The sequence below is a fragment of the Oncorhynchus keta genome, chromosome 14 (genome assembly GCF_023373465.1).
Source record: "Oncorhynchus keta strain PuntledgeMale-10-30-2019 chromosome 14, Oket_V2, whole genome shotgun sequence".
Taxonomy (NCBI): Eukaryota; Metazoa; Chordata; class Actinopteri; order Salmoniformes; family Salmonidae; genus Oncorhynchus; species Oncorhynchus keta.
In genome coordinates, this window is record NC_068434.1 from 53075781 (window position 1) to 53091091 (window position 15311).

The 15311-nt window shown below is 44.8% G+C and overlaps 1 protein-coding gene across 3 annotated transcripts in view; it reads right to left on the minus strand.

Annotated features, from left to right (window-relative positions):
• Positions 1-400: 400 nt before the first annotated feature.
• cmya5 (cardiomyopathy associated 5) overlaps positions 401-15311 on the minus strand; it is a 61244-nt gene continuing 46333 nt past the window's right edge. For all 3 annotated transcript variants that reach the window (XM_052461910.1, XM_052461909.1, XM_052461912.1), the window contains 4 exons: positions 10358-10491; positions 10164-10281; positions 9736-9912; positions 401-1464 (listed from right to left, as the gene is read on the minus strand). In XM_052461910.1, the coding sequence (XP_052317870.1) occupies positions 1212-1464; positions 9736-9912; positions 10164-10281; positions 10358-10491 (682 nt within the window). In that variant the 3' untranslated portion in view covers positions 401-1211. The remainder of the gene's footprint in view (positions 1465-9735; positions 9913-10163; positions 10282-10357; positions 10492-15311) is intronic.

Consider the following 15311-nt stretch of genomic DNA (forward strand, 5'->3'; position numbering starts at 1 on the left):
CGCTGAAGTTCCACGCTATAGTATGATTGAAATGTAATGGCAATGTTCTCTGTTCGTGGATACTGCATTCATGGTAAAACGTGCATGTCAGCTCAATTGAAAATTACCATTAAAAATCAAGCTTGCTATAGTGCTGAACTTCAGCGATACGGATTGAATTGAGTCCTTAACCTTTTAGGAAGTGATGACATTATTTGTTGTAATTGCTCCTGATAACGGCATTCTCTGGTTTAGTGCATGCTGTCACATCAGTCCCAAGCTGTTGCAGTTGTCAGGAGTCGCATGTGTTGTCTTTCAGTTCATAAAATTAAAGATCCTTCTGGATCTCCTTAGGAGTTTATTCAGTGCTGTCTCAAATACAAAAATAGCCATTTCTCCATCAGACTCTAACATGAAGACATTCAACAAAGAGAAAAAACTTTAATTCATCATCATTCAGAAATGATTCCAAACAAACACACAGAAGAGATTCAACATATCTGTTTACAAGGTTATTTATACACCAGTATTCACAACATGAAACAAAATAGTTACTAGTATCTTCATCCACACAATCTCCAAGTAATGAACTTGCCTTGCAAGTAGCTCAGTGGGCTAACACAGTATTGAGTCACACAGACTACCTGGGTTCAATACCCTGGTAGTTACATACAGTTTAATGTGCATCTCGGCTGTGTGCCTACTGTACCTACTAAAGGCTCTAGGAGAAATGAGTAAGATTGCTGAGAGAAGGAGATACTGGAGAAATTAAAGCACACTTGACAAAACATGTTAAAAAATATAGCCAAAAGATGAATTAATACTAATCTCAGAGATTAAACATTTCACCTCAACAAGAACACACTCAGTCAAATTCACAAGAGAAATAAAACAGCAATAATTGAGCGATAGATATAGACTATTGCTCTGATTGTTTTTCCTATTTATAAAATATTTTTCCTATTACCTTCAAGATTTGCACTTTCTTTCAAATCTATACTACTGAAGCAACTACAGTTCTTCCTCTCACTCCTGTCTCTTTCATTACTGAGTCAGTGAATGTCCTGATACAGCTGTAGCCACCACCCTCATCGGGGAGAGTCCAGAGAGATTGGCTATTTATTCCATTAAAAGTGTAGCTATCACTGTTCTAGCTTTATAACATTTGATTTCTATTAAATCCATGGGTACTTATGATCACATATCTTGCATAGGGAAGTTCTGGTGCTTGGCTAGCTATGCTTGGCGAAGTCGGCCACCTCCAGGGCCATGCTGACTTTCAGGCTGCCTGGCTGCTCCATGCCCAGGACAGGGTGGCATGGCTGGGTGAAGCAGTGGGCGAGGGTCCCGAGCAGCTGGCCGCGCTGGGTGTTATAGAAGGACAGGCGGCCTTGCTTGTAGTCTAGCAGTGTGCCAATATGAGAGGGCACCTCCCCCACAAACACATCTGACTGAACACTGCCGTGGAGCAGCTCAAACCGACAACTAGAGAAAGACGTGAGGGAATAAGAGAGAGGGAGTGAGAAAAAAAACATTGAGATAATTTCACTGTCAGTTAGCATTAGCTTAACACAGCACGGTTTTAGTACCATATCAGTAGAGGTTGCATTTTAAAAAACGCAGCAACAATGGTTTTCGATGGGGGGGTAGTACGTAGTGGGAGGGCCGTTGTGATGCTCTGTTTTTCCATCAGAAAAGTTGCGTTTCGTCAAACAATTGAAAACGTAGAACACTGTTTTTACCTAATCACTTCTCCTCACCACTACGCCCTCAGAGCAGGCATATCGCTGGTTCAACACGTACCTGTGTTTTAGTTTCAATATGATTGCAGTGTCAAAATGGGCTCCATTTCACCGTACAAAAACAATGTTTTAATACTGGGCGGGGCCATACTTGCGAAAATTAGAAACAGTTTAACTTTAAGGAGCAATCAGCAGTTTAAACAATAACAATGAGTTCTCCACACCACTGTTGGGCAAATTATAAATGTGTTACCTTTATTTTACCAGGGAAGACATATTGAGACCTAGGTCTCCTTTTCAAATGAGCCCTGCACAATACAACACATAAATACACTATATACAGTACCAGTCAAAAGTTTGGACACACCTACTAATTGAAAGGTTTATCTTTATTTTGACTATTTTCTACATTGTAGAATAGTGAAGAAATCAAAACTATGAAATAACACATATAATTATGTAGTAACCGAAAAAGTGCTAAACAAATGAAAATATATGTTATATTTGAGATTTTTCAAAGTAGCCACCCTTTGCCTTGATGATGTCACGCCCTGGTCGTAATATATTGTGTTTGTCTTCATTTATTTGGTCAGGCCAGGGTGTGACATGGATTTATTGTGGTGTGTTTTGTCTTGGGGCTTTGTGGGGTGTTGTGTGTGTGGCTTAGTGGGGTTATCTAGCAAAGTCTATGGCTGTCTGGAGTGGTTCTCAATCAGAGGCAGGTGTGTATAGTTGTCTCTGATTGGGAACCATATTTAGGCAGCCATATTCTTTGAGTATTTCGTGGGTGATTGTTCCTGTCTCTGTGTTTGTTGTCACCAGATAGAACGTGAAAACCTATACAGCCTGTTTGTTGTTTTTGTATTGTTCGTGTTTTTTCATCGTCATTAAACATGTCTCAAAAATACCACGCTGCATTTTGGTCCGCTTCTCCTTCACCAGACGAGAACCGTTACAGATGACAGCTTTGCATAGGGGCATATCCATATCCAAATCCAGCTCCCAGATTACAATTCCTATGGCTTCCACTAGATGTCAAAAGTCTTTGGTGAAGGTTTCAGGCTTGTTTCTTCCAAAACGATGAAGGATTATGAGTTTTAATACTGGTACTTAGAGTTGGAAATCAGTCTGTGTGCGTGCGCATCTGCTAATACTTTCCTATTGAACATACTTCTTTCCATATGAAATATTAGAGTTTAACTACATTTTAGGGTACCTGAGGAAAACATAGAAATGTATTTTCACTTGTTTTAACAAGATTTAGAGATAGCTTTTTGGATTCTTTTCTCTGCATGTTGAATGACTGGATTACTCTAAATCGATGGCGCCAACTAAACTGACTTTTGGGGATATAAAGAAGGATTTTATCTAACAAGTGTGATGAAAACCTACTCCAGAGCGCTCAGAACCTCAGACTGGGGCAAAGGTTCACCTTCCAACAGGACAACGTCCTGAAGCACACAGCCAAGACAATGCAGGAATGGCCTCGGGACAAGTATCCAAATGTCATCGAGTGGCCCAGACTTGAATCCGATCAAACATCTCTTGCGAGACCTGAGATAAGAATGGGAGACACGGGCCTCCAGAGTGTTGCAGCAGTCTAAGGCACTGCATCACAACCGGGTATGATCCCAGGCTGTGTCACAGCCAACCGTGACCAGGAGACCCATGAGGAGGCGCACAATTGACCAAGCATTGTCCAGGTTAGGGGAGGGTTTTCCTTTTTCCATCATGCTCTAACTACTTGTGGCGGGCCGGGTGCCTGCAAGCTGACTTCGGTCGCCAGCTGGACGGTGTTTCCTCCAAACACATTGGTGCTTCCGGGTTAAGCGAGCAGTGTGACAAGAAGCAGTGTGGCTTGGCAGGGTAGTGTTTCGGAGGACCCATGACTCTCGACCTTCACCTCTCCCGAGTCCATACGGGAGTTGCAGCGATGGGACAAGACTTAACTACCAATTGGATCTCACGAAATTGGGGTAAAAATAATGTGAGAAACTTCTCAAATACAGGTGTGCCAAGCTTGTAGCATCATACCCATGAATACTCAATGCTGTAATCGCTGCCAAAGGTACTTGGGCCAAATCAAGGCCAGACTAAATCTGAACCAAAAATGACGCCTATGATTGGTTCAGATTTGGTCCTGACCAGAAATCAAATTCCGTGGATGAGATTCCCTAAAAACAAGCCACTTCGCTATAGCTATGACTTCTTCATAGCAGGTTAGGAGACTTAGGGCTAGGTGTCCCACTAGCGGGGCACCTGTCGACATCTTCCTGTGAAACTGGAGGGCGCACAATTCAAATAAATAATCATACAAATTATGGATATTAAACATTTGGGTACATACTAGTGATGCTAGTCGGGAAGGTTGGTGTGGGCAACGATCGGTTGAAGAGCATGCATTTAGTTTTACTAGCATTTAAGAGCAGTTAGAGGCCACAGAATGAGTGTTGTATGGCATTGAAGCTTGTCTGGAGGTTTGTTAGCACAGTGTCCAAAGGGCCAGAGGTATACAGAATGGTGTCGTCTGCATAGAGGTGGATCAAAGAATCACCCGCAGTGAGAGCAACATCATTGATATATATAGAGAAAAGAGTCGGCCCGAGATTTTAACCCTGTGGCACCCCCATAGACTGCCAGAGGTCCGGACAATAAACCTTCCAATTTGACACACTGAACTCTATCAGAGAAGTAGTTGGTGAACCAGGAAAGGCAGTTATTTGAGAAACCAAGGCTGTTGAGTCTGCAGATAAGAATGTGGTGATTGACAGAGTCCAAAGCCTTTGCCAGCATTGTCTTTTATCGATGGCGGTTATGATATCGTTTAGGACCTTGAGTGCGGCTGAGGTGCACCCATGACCAGCTCGGAAAACAGATTGCATAGCGGAGAAGGTACGGTGGGATTCTAAATTGTCGGTGATCTATTTGTTAACTTGGCTTTTGAAGACTTTAGAAAAGTAGGGCAGGATAGATATATGTTTGTAACAGTTTGGGTATAGAGTGTCTCCCCCTTTGAAGAGGGGGATGACCGTGGCAGCTTCCCAATCTTTAGGGATCCCAGACGATACAAAAGAGGTTGAACCGGCTAGTAATAGGGGTTGCAACAAATGCAGCAGAAATTTTTAGAAAGAAAGGGTCCAGATTGTCTATCCCAGCTGATTTGTAGGGGTCCAGATTTTGCCGCTCTTTCAGAATATTGGCTATCTGGATTTGGGTGAAGAAGAAATGGGGGAAGCTTGGGCAAGTTGCTGTGGGGGCTTGCAGAGCTGTTGACCGGGGTAGGGGTAGCCAGGTGGAAAGCATAGGCAGCCGTAGAAAAATGCTTCTTGAAATTCTCAATTATCGTGGATTTATCGGTGGTGACAGTGTTTCCTAGCCTCAGTGCCGTGGGCAGCTGGGAGGAGGTGATCTTATTCTCCATGTACTTTAGTGTCCCAGAACGTTTGGAGTTTGTCAAATCAAAGTGCTACAGGATGCAAATTTCTGTTTGAAAAAGCTATCATTTGCTTTCCTAACTGCTTTTGTATATTAGTTCCTAACTTCCCTGAAAAGTTGCATGTCACGGGAGCTATTCAATGCTAATGCAGTACGCCACAGGATGTGTTTGTGCTGGTCAAGGGCAGTCAAGTCTGGAGTGAACCAAGGGCTATATTTGTTCTTAGTTCTACATTTTTTTGAATGGGGCATGCTTATTGAAGATGGTGAGGAAAGCACTTTTAAAGAATAACCAGGCATCCTCTACTGATGGAATGAGGTCAATATCCTTCCAGGATACCCGGGCCAGGTCGATTAGAAAGGCCTGCTTGCTGAAGTGTTTTAGGGAGTGTTTATCAGTGATGAGGGGTGGTCGTTTGACCATGGACCCATTACGGACGCAGGCAATGATCGCGGAGATCCTGGTTGAAGACAGCAGAGTTGTATTTAGAGGGCAGGTTGGTCAGGATGATCTATGAGGGTGCCCATGTTTACGGATTTAGGGTTGTACCTGGTATATTCCTTGATAATTTGTGTGAGATTGAGGGCATCTAGCTTATATTGTAGGTGTTAAACATATCCCAGCTTAGGTCACCTAACAGTACAAAATCTGAAGATAAATGGGGGGGGGTAATTAATTCACATATGGTGTCCAGGGCACAGCTGGGGGCTGAGGGGGGTCTATGACCTCCACATCACCAGAGGAAGAGAAGAATAAGGGTATTGCTAAAGGCTATAAGAACTAGTCGTCTAGTGCGTTGGGGACAGAGAATAAAAAATAGCAGATTTCTGGGCGTGGTAAAATAGATTCAGGGCATAATGTACAGACAATGGTATGGTAGGATGTGAGTACAGTGGAGGTAAACCTAGGTGTTGAGTGACAATGAGAGATGCTTAAGGACATCAAATTCAAGGTGTTGAAGTGGTCATCACACAGCCCTGACCTCAATTCTATAGACAATTCAATTCAAATACTAATTGAATGTATGTAAACTTCTGACCCACTGGGAATGTGATGAAAGAAATAAAATATGAAATAAATAATTCTCTACTATTATTCTGACATTTCACATTCTTAAAATAAAGCGGCGATCCTAACTGACCTAAAACAGGGAATTGTTACTAGGATTAAATGTCAGGAATTGTGAAAAAAATTGTTTAAATGCATTTGGCTAAGGTGTATGTAAACTTCCGACTTCAACTGTATACTGTTTTTGCATTAGGATTACACACCTGATTCAGAGGGGCTGGCCCACCTCTGTCCAGTGTCTGTTCTTTTGCCCATCTTAGTCTTTTATTTTTATTGGCCAGTCTGAGATATGGCTTTGTCTTTGCAACTCTGCCCAGAAGGCCAAGTGTTGTTTCCTACCTTCACCACCTGGGGTTGACCCATCAGGAAGTCCAGAACCCAGTTGCACAGGGCACGATTCAGACCCAGATGGTGTTAACACGTTTAAATGTCTTACTCACATCGGCCACGGAGAAGGAGCCCAACAGTCCTAGGTAACGGGCCACGTCGGTGGCACGGTGTTATCCTCAAAGCGGGTGAAGGTGTTTAGCTCGTCCGGAAGCAAGACGTGTCGGCGATGTGGCTTGTTGTTTTCCTTTTATAGTCAGTGATCGTCTTTTGACCCTGCCGTTGAATTGCGACTTCACCTTCTCTATACTGATGTTTTGCCTGTTTGATTGCATTGCAGAGTGAATAACTGTTTGTATTCTGCCATATTCTCAGTCACCTTGCCATGGTTAAATGCGGTGGTTTGTGTTTTCAGATTTGCACGAATGCTGCCATCTGTCCACGGTTTCTGGATCGGGTAGGTTTTAATAGTCAGAGGGTATGACATCTCCTATACACTTCCTGATAAACTCAGTCACTGTTTCAGTGTATTAATTTAAATAATTTTTGCAAGCGACCTAGAACATAAATTAATATGTAACAAATATATTTAACAAGGTTTTTGCTGCACCCTTCTTGGCAACTCACTATCACTTTAAATCTAAATTGTCATTTCAAATGAAAAAAACTCACTTGGGATTTGAACTTGCTGCAAATGGCAAAGATTAACAGAAGTCTAGCACGCAACACTGAATGAAATGTTTTTGTGTGTTCTAGTCATTTTGATTAGCAGATGGTGCCGTGTGACTTCTGTTACGGACGCTCTCATGAAGTGTTAAATCACGTCTAACGACGTCAACATTTGTAATTGGCTGATACAGACTTTGTTACGTCCAGCTTTTGGTGTTAGCATAGGGCTATGTCAGGTTATGTGATGGGAAAAGCTAACAAATAACGTTCTATCACATGCAACTACATAGTTGGTCAGTGACAAACTCAAATGTAATCCATTTTAAAATCAGGCTAAACCTTTTCTGAAGGCACTGTATGCCATTTCCCCAAATGTAGACCAGACCTTGATAGACCTACAATCTGACATTGTTGTTTTACAAAAACTTGTACTTAATGTGGGCAAGACTAAAGACATGTTGTTCTCTAATTCTCAACAACAAATCTGATGAACTACATATTTATTCATTGGGTTTCTGCATATAAATACCTAGGCATTTGGATTGACAAGGATATAACAAAATAAATATATACTGATTAATAAAGAAATTAAACATTAACTACAAAATGTAAATAGGATAATTTGTCATAAAGACATGCTCCAGAACATGCTCCAGAACATTGGCGACTACGAAATATTTTTTGGGGCTGGATATGTCAAAGTGTAGTTCATACATGCATTTTCTATAAGCAGAATTATTGTTTTACCTCAATTAGCCAAGAAATCAATTTTTTTCTGAAAGCTGTGCACCACCATTTTCCCTATATTTTCCCTGACGTAACATTTTCCCACTAGCAATTCAAGTTCTACCAACGAGCTTCAGCCCCTTGCCATTTGAGTGACATCTAGCAAGAGGCACATCATGCACACATAGCAGAGTAAAAGAGAGAGCAATGACGTGGTGCACATATGTCAAATAGTATGCAATTTCCGGGGAACACTTTTGGCTCGTGAGCACTACATTCAGAACTACTGGCTAATAAGTAAACAAAAGTACCGGAGAATCTCTTTAAACATTTTCTTCTCTATAACGGCTGGACCGATCGGCACTAAATTTAGTAAGTAGCATCTCAAACATAAAAGGCTGTAACGTAACAAAATGTGGAAAATGTCAAGGGGTCTGAATACCTTCTGAATGGACTGTACCTTCATTTAAACAGGGAGTCACCATTGAAACCATGGTCTATTTCACAAGGGAGTCCTGCATATACAATTCATAATAAATCAAATAAATAAAAATCAGATACAATGTAAAACTAAGATTACAGAACACAAATATTCAAGAAATACAGTGCGACGGTCCCCAATCAATAATTGAAATTGTCCAAGCGGCACAAAAACATCCAATTGTAATGTATTTTGTAGTTGGTTCCAGCAATGAGGTGCATTAAAACTAAGAGCGGATTTACCTAGTTGAAGATCTTGAATGTTTTTCCCTGTCCAATAGTTCCCCCATGTGGCCAAACATGACTTTACAAGTTCTCTAGACACATCCATCTGAGTCAAACAGTTCGAGATATACAGTGAGCACCATCATGTATTGGACAGTGGCCATTTTTTGTTATTTTGGTTCTTTACTTTAGCACTTTGAGTTTGAAATGATACAATGTCGATGAAGTGCAGACTGTCAGCTTTAATTTGAGGGTATTTTCATACATATCGGATAAACCGTTTAGAAATTACAGCACCTTTTGTACATGGTTCCCCCATTTTAAGGTACTTCAAGTATTTGTTGAACTGGTGTGTGTTGTTAGGCAGGTGTATTCATGTGTGTTGTTAGTGAATGCAGTAGAGCTGTTAATGAATAGTATTGATTCTAGACTTTGCTATTGCCTTTGGAGGTGTTGTTGGGGTGTGACAACATGAGGAAGACAGCTGTGTCGATTCAAATGAAGCTGGCAGTCATAAGGCTCAGAAATGAAAATCAATCCATCAGGAACATTGCAAAAACCCTGGGCATGCCCAAGTCAACAGTTTGGTTCATCATTAACAAGAAAAAAACTACCGGTGAACTCAATTATGTCAAAAGACCCGGTAGACATACTACCTCAAATCAGCCTGACTAACCGGTGTCTGTATGTAGCCTCGCTACTGTATATAGCCTGTCTTTTTACTGTCATTTTATTTCTTTACCTACCTATTGTTCACCTAATACCTTATTTGCACTATTGGTTGGAGCCGGTAAGTAAGCATTTCACTGTAAGGTTGTATTCAGCGCACGTGACAAATAAACTTTGATTTGATATTGCTTGAGGGGGTGTAGGCCTGGGCCCTTTACCGTCTTGCAAAGTCTTAACCTTGTAGGCCTTACCATCTCACAGGAATTTGCATTGGAATTTGCCCTTATGGAAGAAGAATTAATGCCAACAAATAGAATAGGGTTTCTCGCAGCTTCGCTGCTTGAACCGCTAATAGAAAAGGCTGTTGGGAAAGAGGATAGATAAGAGATTAGATATAAATAAAGGAATAGATACCTGTAGGGTGTAGGGACACAATGCAGACACCAGGAAGTGTTGTTCTCCCCCAGTAGACTGTCCCTATTGGCTGTCTCATATGCCACTCCCACCCGGTATGCAGAACTTCTGGTCACATTGGTCTCCCAGTAGTGATGCCCCCTCATGGGTAACAACTCACCCAGGACAGATGGACATCTAGGGGTAAACACACACACACACACACACACACACACACACACACACACACACACACACACACACACACACACACACACACACACACACACACACACACACACACACACACACACACTTAGCATCTCATTTATCCAGAGACCTGGCAAAATGTCAGCCAAGTAAAAGCATACATTTTGCATAAAACATTATATTACAGAGCAGCACACACATCACACAGACAGAAGATACCTGAGCAATACAAAACTCACTCGTTATCGACATCCCCTCTCTCTGTGTATGTGTCCTGGGGGTAGTACAGGGTGGTCTGGTCCTCAGACAGTTTCAGGACAGGGTGAGCCGAAGCCTTCAACAGGTGGAACCTAGTTCCTGGATACAGTGAACAGAGGTCAGTGTGTGTGGGTGTGTGTATGTTAGTGTATGTGCGCGCGGATCTCGCTCTCACCCCTGGTAGATATTAGAGCAGCTTCGCTCTGTTCGCTGGCTCCAGCCTTGTTGACAGCTTTGATGTAGAACAGGTAGTTCTCATTGGGATGCAGTAGTACCCTCTGTTGTCTGCCCTGGATACCTGAGATAGACCTACACACATCCATGCACCCACCACACACACACACAAGGGATAATCCATTGCTTGACATCTTTGAATGATGACATGATAGCAGTTTGTAAATGGAAACAAAGGTTACGTATGCAACCACGTTAATGTGAGCTATATGGATCACTCCAATATATTGGTATCACTGCGCGGAGGAAGGATACATCCGAGGTGAGGATTAACAGACTTACTCCTGTGTACACCTGTGTCATGGCTGGGGTCTGCCCCAATATACAGACCCCATGGCCGCGACACGTTCTCTACATCATTTGAGGCGCCTCTAGCACCGTAGAGGTTTGGAGTGATCCATATAGCTCAAATAACCATGGTTACATAACTAACCTTTGTTATGTATCACTATATTGGATCACTAATATATTGGTATACCCGTACCAGATTAGTCAGTGCTAGAGGGACCAGGCCAGCCAGCGGCAAAGCCCCAGCGCGGGACCGAGATGCAGGGGCCATCAATGTGGAAGGGGAATCAACGCCCAGGACCACTGAACCAACTGCAGAGGGAGGTGCCACATTTACTGGATAGTACCTAGCAAAGGTGCAAGAGGAAGCCCAGCTGGCCGCAGCACAGATATTAGCACCCAGGACGCAGCCACACCTCATGCTGAATGTGCCACCTCTGTAGTTCTCACTGACCTTGTCCGCTCCACATAGGCAGCCAGTGCCCTCACAGGGCACAACATGCCGCAGGGAGGCCCAGACTCCCCCGCTACTGCTGGGGGGAGGTCATAAGCAGACAGGATAAAAAGGGATGTTCACATGTCTGCCTGACAGAACCTTCGAGAGGAATGAAGGGTTGGGGCGGAGTCCCTCAGTCCACTCTGATGGTTGATGTAAGCCACCACTGTGTTGTTGGCTGTTCTCACCAGGACATACAGCTCGGAGCTGTAGTGTATTGATGTGCCTGCCACTCTAAGTGGGTAGCCAACAGCCACTGGCTGACCTGGCCCCAGGGGAATAAACAACAAGGCTGCCGACAGAACCTTGGGGAGGGATGAAGGGTTGTGGCGGAGAGATACACTCCTCTCCCCAGGGTCCATCCAGTAGCACTCCGAACTCACCAAAAGAGCATTGAGCTCACCCAGCCTCTTCATGGAAGTTATCGCTATCAACAAAACCACCTTCATAGAGAGGTGTTTCAGGGAGGCAGGCTTCAACGGTTCGAAAGGCAGCTTTGCCAAAGCTGCCAAGACCACATCCAGATTCCAGCTCGCCATTGAGCGGGTCATAGCTGGACGCAGGCAACGAAAAAAAAAAACTTCATAAACCTGGAGACCAAGTGATGGTGCCCCTCTGGCCTGTCCATCCACCCCGCATAGCAGGAAGATATAGCGGCCAAATACCCTCTGTGTAGAGGCTGCCAAGCCCTCATCCAAGCAAGACTGCAGGTATTGGAGGACATACTGTACCCCGCATCACTCAGGCACAATCTCAATACCAGTGCACCAAGAGCAGAACAATCGCCAGCACAACTGGTATGCCACTGTTGTAACCAGCGCCCTTGTGCTCTGCATGGTGTTCATTACACCCTCCTATAGTCCTAACATGCACCATTGGTGCCATTCAGTGGCCAAGCCACAGACTGAGGTGGTGCGGCCTCGGATGCCAAAGAGTTCCCCCGACCTGAGACAGCAGATCCGGTCTCAGGGGAAGTTGCTAAGGTGTCCCAGACAACAAGAACATAATAAGGCTGAACCAGGGTTGTCTGGGCCAGTATGGGGCCACCAGAAGCAGACAATGCTCTGCTATCCTGGTCCTGTCCAGCATAGCCTGGATCAGGGGAAAAGGGGGGAATGCCCAATCGTGAGCCAGAGTATCCAAGCCCAGAGGCCCTGGTGGCTCTGACATGGAGTACAACAGGTGGCAGTGTGCATTGTCCAGAAAGGCAAACAGGTTCACCTGCACCCTACCGAACTTGTCCCACAGGTGCTGCAGCACCTGGGGATGTAGGCCCCAGTCCCAAGGTGGCAGGCCCTCCTTTGAGATCATATCCGCTGCCACATTTAGGATGCCAGGTACATACGCTGCGCGTAGAGATGCTAAACGTCCCTGAGCCCAGAGATGGAGGTCCTGTGCCATAATATGGAGGCGCTGGGACCTCAGTCCACTCTGATGGTTGATATAAGCCACCACTGTGGTGTTTGTTCTCACCAGGACATGTCTTCAGATATGGAAGGAAAGACTACAGGGCCAGCAATACAGCTGTAGTGTATTGATGTGCTTGCCACTCTAAGTGGGTAGCCAACAGCCACTACCTGACCTGGCCTTGGTCAGGTCCCAGGGGAATGAACAAAAAGGCTGCTGCTGTTGGGCAACAGGCGTTGGCCGGTTAGGGCAGATGGCAACCACCCCTGTCGAAAGGGGTCCAGGCAAAATAAGATAGCCTGAACCCTTCTGGTGGGCAGGCATGCTCTCATGAGAACTGAGTCCAGTTCCATGACAATGAAGGCCACTCTCTGGGTGGACATCAGATGATTCTTCTTGTCATGTATAATAGTGCAAATCCCACAAATGTGGGTCAGGAGCCTGCCACTGACAGGACCTGGGTCCTGTTCGGGGCACAAATCAGCCAATCATCCAGGTAATTGAGGCTCAACAGTCCTCGGGACTTGAGAGGTGTCAGGACAGCATCCATGCACTTTGCGAAAGTGCGGGGTGCCAAGGAGAGGCCAAAGGGAAGAACCATGAATTCGTAAGCCCTCCCTTCGAAAGCGAATCGGAGGTACTGCCAATGACCTGGGTGAACAGGAACATGGAAGTACGCATCCATCAGGTCCGGCGTCACAAACCACTGGTCCCTGGACACGGCCTACAACACGTGGGCTGGGGACAGCATATGGAACCTCAGTACCATCAAGTACCCATTGAAGTTGCGGAGGTCCAGAATCGGTCAAAACCCTCCGTCTCTTTTTGGGACCACAAAATAGGTAGAGTAGAAACCACCTAGCGGTTCTCAACCCTGCGGATGACACCCTTGTCCAGGAGTGAGGAAATCTCTAGCAGCAGGGTTTTCTTCAGGGGGTCGGCCACCGTGGTCCCTGAAAGATGGAGAACTGCACCAGAATTGGAGTCGGTACCCCTCAAGCACTGAGGACAACACCCATGGGGACTCCACACACACCTCCCACTTTGCACTTTGAGACCGGGAGAAGCGGCCGGGGAAGGGAGTGTCAGGGGACCTACCAGGACCCGCCTCTACTCTGGCGCCCAAAGCGCATGGGTCCCCCAGGCATGTCCCTATGGCGGTGACGGTTGACACCATCACACCTGTCACAAAGGGAAGCTCAGCCAAGCCAGCAAGGCCATGGAACTGTTTAGCCATAATGACCATCATTATATTTGGAGGAAAAAGGAGGAGGCTTGCAACCTGAAGTACACCATCCCAACCGTGAAGCACGGGGGTGGAACCATGTTGTGGAGGTGCTTTGCTGCAGAAGAGACTGGTGCACTTCACAAAATAGATGGCATCATGAGGAAAGACAAATATGTGGATATATTGAAGCAACATCGCAAGACATCAGTCAGGAAGTTAAAGCTTGGTCGCAAATGGTTCTTCCACATGGACAATGACCCAAAGCATACTTCCAAAGTTGTGGCAAAATGGCTTAAGGACAACAAATTCAAGGTATTGGAGTGGCCATCACAAAGCCCTGACCTCAACCCCATAGAAAATATGTGGGCAGCACTGAAAAAGTGTGTGAGAGCAGAGGCCTACAAACCTGTCTCAGTTACACCAGCTCGGTCAGGAGGAATGGGCCAAAATTCACCCAACTTATTGTGGGAAGCTTGTGGAAGGCTACCCAACATGTTTGACCCAAGATAAACACTTTAAAGGCAATGCTACCAAATACTAATTGAGTGTATGTAAACTTCTGACCCACTCGGAATGTGATGAAAGGAATGAAAGCTGAAATCAAATCATTCTTTCTACTATTATTCTGACATTTCACATTCTTAAAATAAAGTGGTGATCCTAACTGACTTAAGACAGGGAATTTTTAATTGGATGAAACGTCAGGAATTGTGAAAAACTAAGTTTAAATGTAGTTGGGTAAGGTGTATGTAAACGTTCGACTTCAACTGTATATGTGGCTCTCAAGTCCACATCAAATACTCTGGGGGGTCCCGCCTTCTGTCGCGGGTTCCGCCCTGGCAGTGGCCCAGCTCTCCTGCATGTCCTTGCGGAACTCAGCAGAGATTCGGACAGATGGAGAGTCCTCACTGTCCACCAGTTGATTGTCCAGTGCAGTGGCTACCCTACCCAAGTGTAGGCCGCTCATATCTTCGAGCTGGCCCGTCAGCCTGGTAGCTCCGCTCACATGGTGAACAGTTCCAGCATTGTCTCCCAGGAACAGCCTATCACTGGCCAACAGGGAACAGTTATCATTTCCATCGAAGCTATCAACCTCCTGACGCAGGGCATGCGCATGACAAAGAAGAGGGGCTGGCCATGTGGCCATGGTGCAAACAACCATTGAGTATTCTTCCACGCAAGCTATTACACTTACCAGTGACTTACCAAGGGCACTTCAGAAAGAAAATTAAAGAGAACGTGTTGCGGTCATGGGGTCTATATATAGGGGAGGAACCCACCTATACATGGTGTACACGGGAGTAAATCTTTAAATCCTCACCTCGGATGTGTCCCTCCTCTGCGGAACAATACCAATATATTGGATTGATCCAATGTAGTGAAAAATAACTGTCATTTAAAGAAGAGCTGTCGCAAAAACAAACAAAAAATCCGGCATCTATTTTACTCACCCTAGCAGAGCTGGTTAGACTTTTT